We start from the raw sequence: 12,634 nt of genomic DNA, 5'->3' as shown, positions 1-12,634 counted from the left end.
GTTTAGGGTTGTATCTTCTTTGCAGCGAAGCTCTGCGACTCTGGTCCTGGGCTCAAGCCATCAGATTTGCGCGATTGTGAAGCATCTGACCGGAGAGCTGAATGTGTGTGCGGAAATTCTCAGTCGGCAGTTCTCGGCCGATCACCGGTGGTGTCTTCATCCGAAGGTGGTTCATCACATTTTCAGGATGTGGGAGTTTCCTCGGTTGGACCTGTTTGCCACGCAAGAGAACGTGCACTGCCCGTCGTTCTGCTGTCTCCAGTATTCGATGCAGAGAGCATTTGGGGCCGCGTTTCAGCTTAACTGGGGCTCACAGCTTCTTTACACGTTTCTTCCCGGGGCCCAAGTCATATTGATTGCTCCGGACTGGCCAAGAAGGGTGTGGTACAAAGACCTCCTTTATCTCTCATTGCACCCTCTGCTCCGTCCCCCACTCAGGACAGATCTTATCTCGCAGTCACAGGGGCAGGCACTACACCTCCAGAGCCTGCACCTTCATGTCTGGAGATTGAACGGGCAACCTGAGCTCTTTCTCTCTACCGCTGGATGTGGTGAATGTTCTTTTATTGGCCAGAAGACACTCCACCAAATAAGTTTATTCTGGTAGGTGGGCCAAGTTTGTTAAATGGTGTGGAGAGAGATTGATAGATCCTTTGCAGACCCATTTGTCTGATATTCTGAGTTTCTCGCTTTCCCTGGCTAAACGGGGTTGTTCAGTAGCAACACTCAAAGTCTACTTGTCTGCCTTGTCAAACTTTCTTTGCCTACCAGACCACCCCTCTTTGTTTAAATCTCCTATAGTAATGAGATTCATTAAGGGTCTCACTGATAGGTTTCTTCCCACTCCATTTATTATGCCTCAGTGGGATTTGAAGTTAGTCCTTACTTTCTTGATGGGGTCTCCCTTTGAACCCCTGCATAGCTGTGCATTAAGATTTCAAGCATTCAGGGCAGTTTTTTCCTGATTGCACTTACTTCTGCCAGGACTGTTAGTGAGCTGCAAGCCTTTATCTCTAAGCCCTCTTTTGCCTCAATTCATGTGGATAAGTTGGTTCTTAGGACCAGATCTGCTTTCCTGCCTAAGGTGGTCACACCCTTCCACCTAACACAATCTATCACTTTACCCTTTTCTACCCTCCCCTCATCCTTCTAAGGAGGAGGCAAGACGAACTCACCTAGATCCTAAGAGGGCGGTTAGATTCTACCTCGACAGGACCAAGGACCTCAGGTTGGTCGACCAACTCTTCATCGGATATGTGGGCAAGATGAAGGGTAAGGCTGTCCTCAAGAGAAAACTGTCCAGGTGGATCATTCTCTGCATCAAGATGTGCTATGCCTTGGCCAAGAAGAAGCCTCGTGAAGGTATTCGAGCTCATACCACCAGAGCGGTCTTCTGCTTCGGCTTTAGCTAGAGGTGTCCCTGTTGTAGACATCTCCAAGGCGGCAACTTGGGCCTCCCTCCACACTTTAGGGAAGCATTATTGCTTAGACTCGGAGGTGAGGAGAGTCGACCATTTTGCATGTTCTGTGTGGAACGATTTGTTGATATAGGTAAGCATATACCCTCCTCTGAGAGCGGGACGTCTTGGGGATTCAATTCAAAAGGTGAGGAATCTACAGGCAGATGTTTCCTTCAGAAGGACAAGATACTTACCTTCGGTAACACTGTTTCTGGTAGATACAGTATCTGCTTGTGGATTCCTCACTGACCCACACGCCTCCCCATTGCCTGCCTGTTTATACCGAAAAATAATTGGTAAGAAATTAATGTATTTTATTGTCATTTGAAATCATTTGAGGCTTATCACTAGGAAATGTCTATGTTTTAGAATTTCCAGTTTCTTTCTTTAAATTGTATACTGTGTATACTTGTGGAAAAGTTGTTGGTTCACCCGTTCGCCTCAAAGGCATGGAAAAAATGGGCGGAACTGACGTCCGCACGTCGACGAGGTCTTCTTATGCCTTCGGTGACATCTCAAACGGTCACAAGCAGAGCCGTTCCATTGTGACGTCCTCGTCGACATGGGAGAGCAATGGAAAAAGTTTAAGTGGAATGCTGCGCAAGGGGTAGTTCGAAAGGTGAGGAATCCACAGGCAGATATTGTATCCGCCAGAAAAAGCATTACCGAAGGTGCTTTAGGTTTGTTAGGCGAGTGGGGAGCAGTAGCCAGTGGGATACCTACCCTTGAGGTCACTATGCCCCCTGTATGACCACTTTCTGTGGGAAGTGGCATAACCCTGCCCTAATTTCCTAAATTCTAACATCAACAAGATGGCGAAATGTTCCTAGAGTTGGGCACATCAATTGCAATAGTGAAAAACGAAATATGCAGTATTTCACTATAAGGACATGTAAAACACACCAGTATATGTCCTATATTTCACATACACTGCACCCTGCCCATGGGGATACCTTGGGTCTACCTTAGGGGTGCCTTACATGTAGAAAAAGGGAAATTTTGGCTTACAGACACTTCAATGGGAGGCCTGAGACAAGTTTACAGTGATACTCATTTGGGTGGCACAACCAGTGCTGCAGGCCCCCTAGTAGCATTTGATTTACAGGCCTTGCGTACCCATTGTGCACTTTACTAGAGACTTAACAGTAAATCAAATATCCCAATCCGGAATAACCAATCAGAATTATAATTTACACATAGAGCATATGCACTTTAGTACAGGTTAGCAGTGATAAAGTGCCCAGAGTCCTAGGGTCGACAAAAATAGGTGAGGAAAATAGGAGGCTAAAGGCAAAAAGTTTGAGGATAATCCTGAAAAAAATATCAGGTCCACCCGCCATGTTTTATTTTCACTTTTGTCTGCACCATGTCACCCAGCCTGTAATGGCAGTTTGCATATGTGTGGTGAGGGGTTCCTTAGGATGCCACAATACATGCTGCAGTCCTTAAGGACCCTCTTTATTTTGTACCCATGCCCTAGGGGTACCATCTACTGGGGATTAAAGGGGTGCTAAAGGTGCTGCCAATTGGAGGAAACAATTGTACTGCTTTTGGAAAAGAGATCTAGCACTAGGAACCTGGTTTGCAGGAACCTAGTGCACTTCTGTCAAAATTGCATCCATTACCAGGTGGGAGTGACCAGGTCAAAAAGGGGCACGTTCCTACATGTACTAACTGTCGGCGTTTGCTCAGGGTATTTCACAGGGGGCACTCCATCACAGAGTCCATCTACTGGTGGAGTATCTTCAGGGTTGGACAACGACTTTGCGGATCTCGTCAACAGGATGTTTCAACAAGTCCACGAGTGGGAACTCCACCCACAAGTTCTCCCCCATGTACTTCTGTCAGAGGGATTTGCCGGCGTAGACCTCTTTGCCAGGTCAGAAAACGCAAAATACCCAAGCTTTGCCTCTAGGTACCCTTAGCCCCAGACCATGGGTAACGCAGTATGTATGAACCGGTCAGGGATATTTGGTTCTGCTTTTCCGCCTCTTACGTCTCTGGTTCGTGGCTGAGAGACTTCAGCAAGCATCCCTTATCCTCATCTCGGTAGCTCCCACCTTGGCCAGATAACCTTGGTTCACGACACTCCTCGAACTCTGTGGTTCAGCACGAGAGGCTCCCTAACAGGCCAGACTTTCTCACACCATGAAGTAATCAGACACTCCAATCCCAGGACACGCACTCTTGCGATCTGGTTCTTGAGATTTTAAAGTTTGGGTATCTAAACCTTCCTCTGGAATGCATGAACATCCTAAAAGAAGCACGCAAGTGCCTGCTACACTGCAAAGTGGAAATGATTGTTCACTACTGTCTCTCTTTTTTTTTTTTTTTTTGACATTTGTACAGCGCTCTGTTACCCGTAGGTGTCCTGGCGCTAAAAAACGCTCACTACACATTTGATCGCTAGTGTCCATGACATTGACTGCTACCTTTTACACTTGCAGACATGTGGGCTGGCCAATACCTCAAATCGCCACAACTTAGCTGCAGTGCCTGCCTAACTTCAAAATCGGGAGCATGTATCCCTCTTCAGGATCAAAGCTTTGATAGATAGCCTGAAAAGGGGTATTCTTCCATGGGTTCCTCCAGCCCCCGTATGGAATTTAAAAATTATTCTTACTAGACTCATGGGTCCTCCTTTTGAGCCCCTCAATTCTTTCTTCCTTCTATTGCTCTCCTTGAAAATGGCCTTTATTGTCTCAATCACCTCCCCCGGACATTTCAATGATTTCCAGGCTTTAACATTGGAATAATCTTACTTTCAGGCTCACTGGGTTGTCCTCCATACTAACCCTAAGTACCTTCTAAAGTTGGTTTCTCCCTTTTACTTTGTTACATGTTTTCTTTCCGTTAGTCAACGCTTAGGGGATGACTACATTTCAGTGTATGCACTGCCTGAGTCTATACAGCTACACATGCCTCGAATGGAAAATGATACTTACCCTGTGAGCGTCGTTCGTGGCATGTAGTGACGTAGAAACACATGCAACCACCCTCCTCCCCAAAAGCCTTTCGAGGATACAAGCATTTCCCTAACATTTTCTGCATGGTTATCTCTTTCTGTACCTCTACGTTTCATTTCCATCCTCACCCGCCATGCCGAAAACAATTAAGAGTGGAGTTGATGCCCATGCACATAACCAGCAAGAGGTGGAGTCACCGTACCTTGTGACTTTAGAAGCCTTCTTTGAAGAAAAATAACTCGCACACATCCGTGCCCAATAATAGATGGCAGAAGAATTGACAGCATGTGAAACAAAAGCACTTCATACCAAGAACAGATGCTTACAGGGTATGTAAAATTGTCCTTTTATAATGTGTGTTTTTTTTAAATTGCCATAGGTAACAATGAACAACATTGTTACCGCAACATTTTCAATGTCACTGAAGTATTGATGCAGAGTTAACATTATTTCTTATATTCAGAAACTGTCCGAGGCGCACACTCCCAATAGGGATGTAAAAACTCTTCTCATTTCCGAGCCGCAGTTACTTTTTGTAGGCTACACACCATCACATTTTCCATCTGGGAGCAATTTATGCCCTCACATTACACCAACGAATCTTTGCCAAGAGCATCTAACCTTGATCCCAGATTGCCTCTATGTTCTCAAAAACAGATAGTTGATCTCCAATTCCTTCTTCAGGGATCTAAGACCATATAAGAGGCCAGCTTCCATCACGGCTGTAGTCGTTAAATGATCAGGCTACTGAGACAATGGTATATCTGACTGTGGTCTCTCTGGATCAGTTCATGGCATCCCACTTGGTGCCAGATCTCAGAAGCATAAGAATTCTGACCTGCAGAGGCACCCAGAGTCAGCCATTATGTCATGCCCAGAGACCATTAATTAGCCAACCAGCGCAGCATCATTGTAACCCTAAATGCTTAACCAGGAGTTGCAAATTCTTATTTGCCACATACGGCAGATATTGCACCACTGATCCTTTATTTCACTTTAGAAAGAAGGGTTGCTTTGTGGGGCAGATTTTAACACCAGTGTGCAAAACTAGATCCTAGTCAGGCAAATACTGTTTCTCTAAGACTGCTTCATCTATGCCTTAGTAGCGCAGAACTGTGATTGAAGGCTATTTACAAGATCATTAGATCAAGAAACCACTTGGTAAGCTTCCAGACCAATTTAATAATATAAAAATATAGTTTATGATTAAAATAAAGCGAAAACAACTTCAACTTGGCAAATCATTGTCTACGCCTCTATACTTCTGCAACTTCAGGAAAGTAAAAGCCTAAAGCTAATGTGGTTGCTGCAGAACGAGTGATGCCATCTTGTCATATGGGGACTTTCACTTTGTGTTATATATAAATGTATTGCTAGCACTGTTACTTTAAAAAAAAGTGACCTTTTATGCTATTGAGGGACAGCAAATAACATGGATATTTGTTTTACGATGGAATTTGAAATATAATTTGGCATAGAATGTTTAATAATTGTCTAATGTTATTTATTTATTTATTCATTTTTTGGCCAGTGCGTTTCTATGAGGGTGTGGTGGAATTGTGCTTGACTGCTGCAGAAAAGAAGGATCCTCAAGGCCTCGCGCTCCATTTCTATAAAAATGGAGAACCCGAGGATGATGTTGTGGGTCTACAGGCTTTTCAAGAACGGTATGTTTTTTAACGTTATTTTGGGATGTCCATACTGAAGTAACAAATTTTAATCGAGTCCATAAAGGGAGGAGTTGCCCCGATTATATGTCGAGCATTGCCTGACGAAGTGGCCCTACCTTCGAGGCTTTTGCCCACCGTACAGGAAAGTCCAGATTGAGCTTCTCCATGACACATTTTAGTGTGAAGGAGGAATGAAATACTGGCGTCTACAGGAGATTTTTGATTTTTAAAGCCAAAAATGTGTTCTTTTAGCTGTCTATATCCTAACATTGATTCTGTTTTCATGTTAGTCAGTCGGGAAAATACATTACTGAGTTTCTATTTTTTTCTTTTCATTTTCTCCTTCTCGCCTTTTAAAAAGAAATTTCGGCATGTACACCCCACCAAATTTGTGGTCACTCCCAACAACTTTATCTCTTTTGCCCTATGTCTGTTTTTGTGCTTTTGTATAATGGTTGGAATCTGCGTTAATGTTCCCTTTGCAGACACTTGCCAGATAGATGGGTGTGGCAGTATCTCAGCATATTACAGTGAGATCTGGCCAGAACGTTTGACATGTTACCTGTGGGTGGTCTATGAATTGGGTTTTAGTTTTGGCTTAAAGACAATTGGGCCACACAAAAATGTTATAAGCTTATTTAGTCGATACATTGAAAAAGGGGTGCAATCTAAAACATTTTTTAATAAAAAATATTGAAAAAACTGATTCAGTTAGTTGTCACAGTAGGTCTAGACTGACTTGTGGGAAAGTCCAAAAATAACTAGAAGTAATCACAGTTTAAGGTAAGGCAAACTACTTATTTCCAACTGTTTTTAGAAAAAAACTGTTTTCCCAAAAAGGGGAAGCTTTGCTTGCTTTCCAGTCGTTACCCGGTATTAATGGTTGGCATTGAAATCAGTTGTATCTCGTCACAATCCTTATGTCCCTTGTTTACAGCTGAATTAAAGGGAGGATAGGATGGTTAGTGCTGCAATTGAATAAAAAATGAATCCTGTTCAATTTGGTATTGGATTTGAAAGCGGTTTTTCTAATAAAAGGAAACCGGAAGGTGAATATGCAGTGTAAAAAATCATTGAAGATGATGGAGGAGGCAGATAAAAGGAAACATAGGACATTGAACATAGCAGTAGAAATGGAGTGTATTGAGGTGGATTGCACGGTATTGGGGTAATAAGGTTTACCCAGGTAGTTGGAAGATCTTTACAAACTTTTATGGTATACAAACTGATCAAAAAGCATAATATAGTGAGAGCATTCGAAGACAGTGTAGTACTGTGTTGTGTTTGCACATACACCAGAATATCACTTGCTATTTCAGGTTTCATTTCTTGTATTTCAATAGTTCGTTATTTTATTTTGTGTTAAAGGTTTTCATATTGTATTCATGCTGTCTTTTACCTCCCTAAATACAAACCATAAACCCATCTTGTTGGTACCCATACTGAAAAACATTTGGCTTAACAGTAGATCTTCATTTGGCAAATCATCACTAGATTGGTTATGTCTTCAGTAGATGAATAGTAATCACTAGGGTGACATTCAACCAGTTGTGATTTTTTTAGCTAGAAAGACTGGGCTTCCTGAGACTTGTAGGACATATTTCTAATTCGAAAACTCAAATAAAATGCTACCCTGCTTTCTGTCAAAATTTGCTGTGAGTCGCCCTAGTCAAATGGGATAGGTTGATAGCTATACAGCAACATACTGTAAGTCTTACAACCTGATAATCTATTTTTTGGGAAAAAAGTGCTGCAAAAGAAAGCGTCTGTTTTTTCCCTGCAAATGGTATCAACAAAGGGTTTATGGGGCTGAAATCACTGTTAGCAGCTTTTAGGGGCTGACCGAATTTTGTCAGAAAACCAAATTTTTTTTACAGTTTTGTATGAAAGCAATAATGGATCCTAGAAAGCTATACATTTTAGAAAAGTGGAAAATATTCTGAATTCAGCAAGGCGTCATTTGTATAAATCCTTAACGGTTTCGTTATAGTAACTAACAGTTAAATATAGGAAAAATGAAAATGTGTTGAAAAAAACAGCCATTTGTGCCAACGTTTTCACCTGTAACTTCTAATTGTGACAGATGTTTGAAAGCAATATACCGTTACATCCGCTGGACCTTTCTGGTTGTGGGGATATATAGGAGATGTAGGTTCACCAAGAACCAGACGAACCCAGAGCCAATAACTGAGCAGGATCTTCCAATGGTTTTTCATCATGTACCGGCTTTATAGCAATTAATTTGGGAAAATATATCCATGGAAAAATCGGTATGAAAGACACCTATGTATTTCTGAAATTGAAACAAAATATAGAGTTAATAAAGAGTAGATATTTGCTCATTTACGAAATTGTGAGTACCTATACTAGCATGAGAATTGTAGGTCATTTTTCAAAATGACTTCTTTTTCACACATGGTCTTTAATTTGGAAGGCAGAAATACCTAAGTCTTCCGATAAAATTGGTACCTCACTTGAGTGGGTAGGACTAGTGCCCGCGACAGCAAATGGTCCAAAACGCAACGTAGGCCAGCTTTATTTTCACAGTGAAAACTGACCCTTTTTTTACAAAGTGCCTAGCTGTAGATTTTGAACTATAGATCTGCCGGCACCTAGGGAAACCTAGGAAACCTATGCATTTTTGAAAACTAGACACCCAGGGGAATCCAGGATGGGGTCACTTGACTGCCTCTCACCAGTTTCTGTTACCCAGAATCCCTTGCAAGCCAAAAACTTTGTTTAAAAAAACACATTTTCCTCACATTTCTGTGGTGGAAAGTTCTGGAATCTGCGTGGATCCACAAAATTCCACACACCCGCGTCCCCCAAAGTCTTCAGCGAAAAACGATACCTCACTTGTGTGGGCAAGCCTAGTGGCCGCGACAGGAAGCGGCCCAAAACACAACGTGTATACACCACATTTCCACAGTGAAAACTGACCCTTTTTTTGCAAAGTGCCAAGCTGTAGATCTGCTGGCACCTGTGGAAACCTAGCAAACCTATACATTTTTGAAAAGTAGACACCTAGGGGAATCCAGGATGGGGTGACTTGACTGGCTGTCACCAGAATCCCTAGCAAACCTCAAAATCTGAAACATGTGGGCACACACAACCCAGGATTAGAAGGACAATCGACACAGTGCATATGACTCACCTTTCGCATACCTCTTCGCAAGCAGACTCTACATCTCTTACAAGGATTGTTTTTTTGGGACGTGGGAGGAATTAAATCAGGAAAGTGGCGATCTTTCGATCTAGCCCCATCTTCCACCAGTCCAAGTCTAGGAACACTTGCCTGTTCCACTACAACAAGGCTGCCTATCACAGACTCCTGAAACTGAACAAAAGTCATCCTTTACGCAGGAGAACACTCCTTGAACACAACAAAAGCATTAAAATTTGCTAAATAGAAGAGATGGATGGCCAATTTGTTATACCAAATGTAAGCCTTACGAACAGCAGTGTAGGTTTCCAACCTCTGATCTACTCTATCGACACCACCCACGTGTTTATTGTAGTCTACAATGCACACAGGTTTCCGCACTTCAGCAACCTGACCCCAGACAATCACAGGTGAAGTACTCTCATCATGAATGGTAGTCAGCATGTACTCATCCCTCCTGTCCACAAAGCAGTTCCTCACTCTGCAAGGCACTGCACCGCCCCTCTGAGGCTTTGTGCAAACGAGCTATTTTAGGTAACCTTTATGGTTAGAGCGGATTGTGCCACAAGCAAAAGTGTCCACTTCGAACAATTCTTTAAACAATTGCACAGCAGTGTAGAAGTTATCAAAGTACAAATGGTTGCCTCTGTTAAACAGTCCTCTAGCAAGATCCCACACAATTTTCTCTGACATTCCAAAAGTGGACGGACAACCAGCGGGGTCAATAGTGGAATTCATACCAGTGTACACCCGGAAAATATAGACCTATCCTGTCTTACTCTCGGACAACATATACATCTTAATTCCCTCTTAATGCCCTCTTGCATGGAATGTACTGCCTTAAAACCAAATGACCCTTGAACATGACCAAAGACTCATCATCAGATATTTCTTTGCCTGGAGTATAGATCTCTGAAAATTGATCTACAAAGTGATCAAGAACAGGCTGAATCTTAAAAAGGTGGTCACAGTCAGGGTTATCTCATGGCAACGCCAAAGCATTATCAACAAAATGCAGCATCCGAAGCAAAAGTAAATACCGATCACGACTCATAATTGCAGGAAATATGGCCGTTGCCATCAAGGGACTGGTAAACCAATATGAAGCAATGGACGGCTTCCTTATCAAGCCCATCAAAAAAGTCACCCCCAAAAACTTCATCTCATCCAGATTTGTGGGAGTCCATCGGGTAGCTCTAAGGCAGGGCCTAAGTCTGGCACTGTTGTCCCTCAAAAACAGTTTAGCATACAAATTAGTCTGCTCAACAATCGCACCCAAAAATACATCATCCATGAACAACTGAATAAACTGTATAGGCAAAATATTTTCACAATCCACTCTACACCCTGCGTCACCACTAAAGGCAGCTGCACCATGTTTGGATCAACCCAGAGTCCTTCCAATGGGAAGCCTTAAAGCCCCAGGCTGCAATCCAGATGCCTCTTGCACCATTGGCACATCAGTGTCCTCCTCTAAAATGGGCATTTCATCCGCACTGAGAGTAGCTTAATCATCTGATGATTCCACGTGGAAAGAAAACTCACTGCCTGAATCTTCCCCTCTCTCTTCTCCCTCAGACGCACTGTCAGTCTCTGTAACGGGGAGTCAGGAACAGGCTGAGAACGCAGTTTTGGTAAAGCGGGTTTTATTTTCATATACAGTTTCTTTTTACGGAATGTCAGTCTTTCTTTTGCAAACTCGGCTGGAACCGTGGTGCCTCTTTAGTTAAACGTCCCTTATGACACGGTGTCACCCTCTGTTTGGGCTCCTCGGGTTGTTGGTGCCGGACTCTCGTGGTGACAGGAAAGGGAAAGAAACAAATAAAGGACCAATTAAAATGATGTCCTCGCTTCTGCTGGTAACCCGAGGGAACCGGGGTAGTGAAGGGACACCTCCGTAGTGACGCTTTACCGCTTCTGTGTTTAGTGGTGAGGGTAGATAGGGGACAGGAAGTGGAGGGAAATAGGAATCGGGAAACAGGGAAGAGGGTGTACTGGCTAACGCGGGACTACACGACTTCCCACCCAACTTGCCAACTTGTCCCGTACCTGTCTGAGCCACACTCCTCCCTCGGGAGTGTGGCACGGCGCAGCGCGGTTCCGTTGGCCTCCTGGCTCGTCTGCTTCACCTTGCGGCCCGTCTACTTCTCTTCCTCGCCCTTTGTCCTCGTTTCCTGGAACACTCCAGCTCTTCTCCGCGCACTCTCCCGGTCTCCGCTCCTCTTCGGTGATGTCACACGCCAACCCTGGGATATTTTTGTTCTTGACCAATGCCCCGAAGCTGACGTCACGGAGGAAGGGGTCTTCCTTGGATTCAGTCGACCAGTTAAAGGCGCCGTACATGTTTCTCCCTGACGCTGATTGCCATGGAACCTGTTCGTCCTGCGGAGAAGGAGGAAGGGAATCCGAATCATTGTGAGTCCACCAGTCCATTTCCTGGTCCACCCCTTGGGTACTGGGTTCCTTGTTACACTCTCATAATCCTGCTCAGAGGAAGATTCAAGAAGCATACCAACCACCTGCTGAGCAGTAATTCTACTACATGCCATAATGCTTACTAATAAAGGTAACTTGTCAAACAAGTTTACAACAATAAACCCTTTGTAAAAAATAGAAATAAGCAAAATGTAGCGTTATCACAAAGACCTATATACTCCAACACTATACCACTCTGCACAGACACAATAAAGACCAACAGTATCCCACTAACAAGAAGAAAAAAAAGAAAATTACACGGACGACAATGCAAAACACATCGCAAAGAATTTCATGCACAAAACACTAACTAAATATGCTGCTATTATGACACCACTTAAAAAAATGTATTAATGCATGACATTAATACTCAATTGGAGTAAATACAACAAAAATGTTTTTCTTATCAAAAAAATGCAACTAAGCAAAACTGCAGATCAACCACTGCCGAAACTGCAAACAATAATCAAAAGCTTTGCACTAGAATAAAAAGCAGAAAAAACACATTACAATCACATAAACAAATAATGCACTACTCAACACACTATCCACCAGCTAAGCAAAGTTAGTAGGTGGGCCTAAAAGCATAAGGCAGATCTGTCCCCTTGGGGAGCAGAAACAGCCAAAAGATTCACCATCATAAAAGGCGAGCGACCCTTGCCCAAGAGTCACTCCCCAACATCAACATTTAAAAAGCCTTGGTGTTTAGTGGCTTCTGCCCCCCAAGGAACAGATGGGCCTGAAAACATTTGGCCGATCTGCAGAAACGGCCACAATATTCACCCCATTCAGGGGGGCGACCCTTGTCCAAACAAGCCCTGGTGGCCTAGTAGGCATACAATAAAATTACTTGTTTATTTGGGTCAATCTTCCCATCTTGGGGATCATAAACGGCCCAAA

The 12,634-nt window shown here is 43.3% G+C and overlaps 1 protein-coding gene across 2 annotated transcripts in view; it reads left to right on the top strand.

Annotated features, from left to right (window-relative positions):
• The window catches only part of NUP155 (nucleoporin 155), an 871,946-nt gene that overhangs the window by 519,514 nt on the left and 339,798 nt on the right, over positions 1–12,634 (top strand). For both annotated transcript variants that reach the window (XM_086960546.1, XM_086960547.1), the window contains one exon: positions 5,958–6,093. In XM_086960546.1, coding sequence (XP_086816672.1) covers positions 5,958–6,093 — 136 coding nt within the window. The remainder of the gene's footprint in view (positions 1–5,957; positions 6,094–12,634) is intronic.

The sequence above is a fragment of the Lissotriton vulgaris genome, chromosome 3_1 (genome assembly GCF_964263255.1).
Source record: "Lissotriton vulgaris chromosome 3_1, aLisVul1.2, whole genome shotgun sequence".
Taxonomy (NCBI): Eukaryota; Metazoa; Chordata; class Amphibia; order Caudata; family Salamandridae; genus Lissotriton; species Lissotriton vulgaris.
The sequence above is the reverse complement of the archived record's forward strand: the minus strand, read 5'-3'. Positions and strand labels throughout refer to the sequence as shown.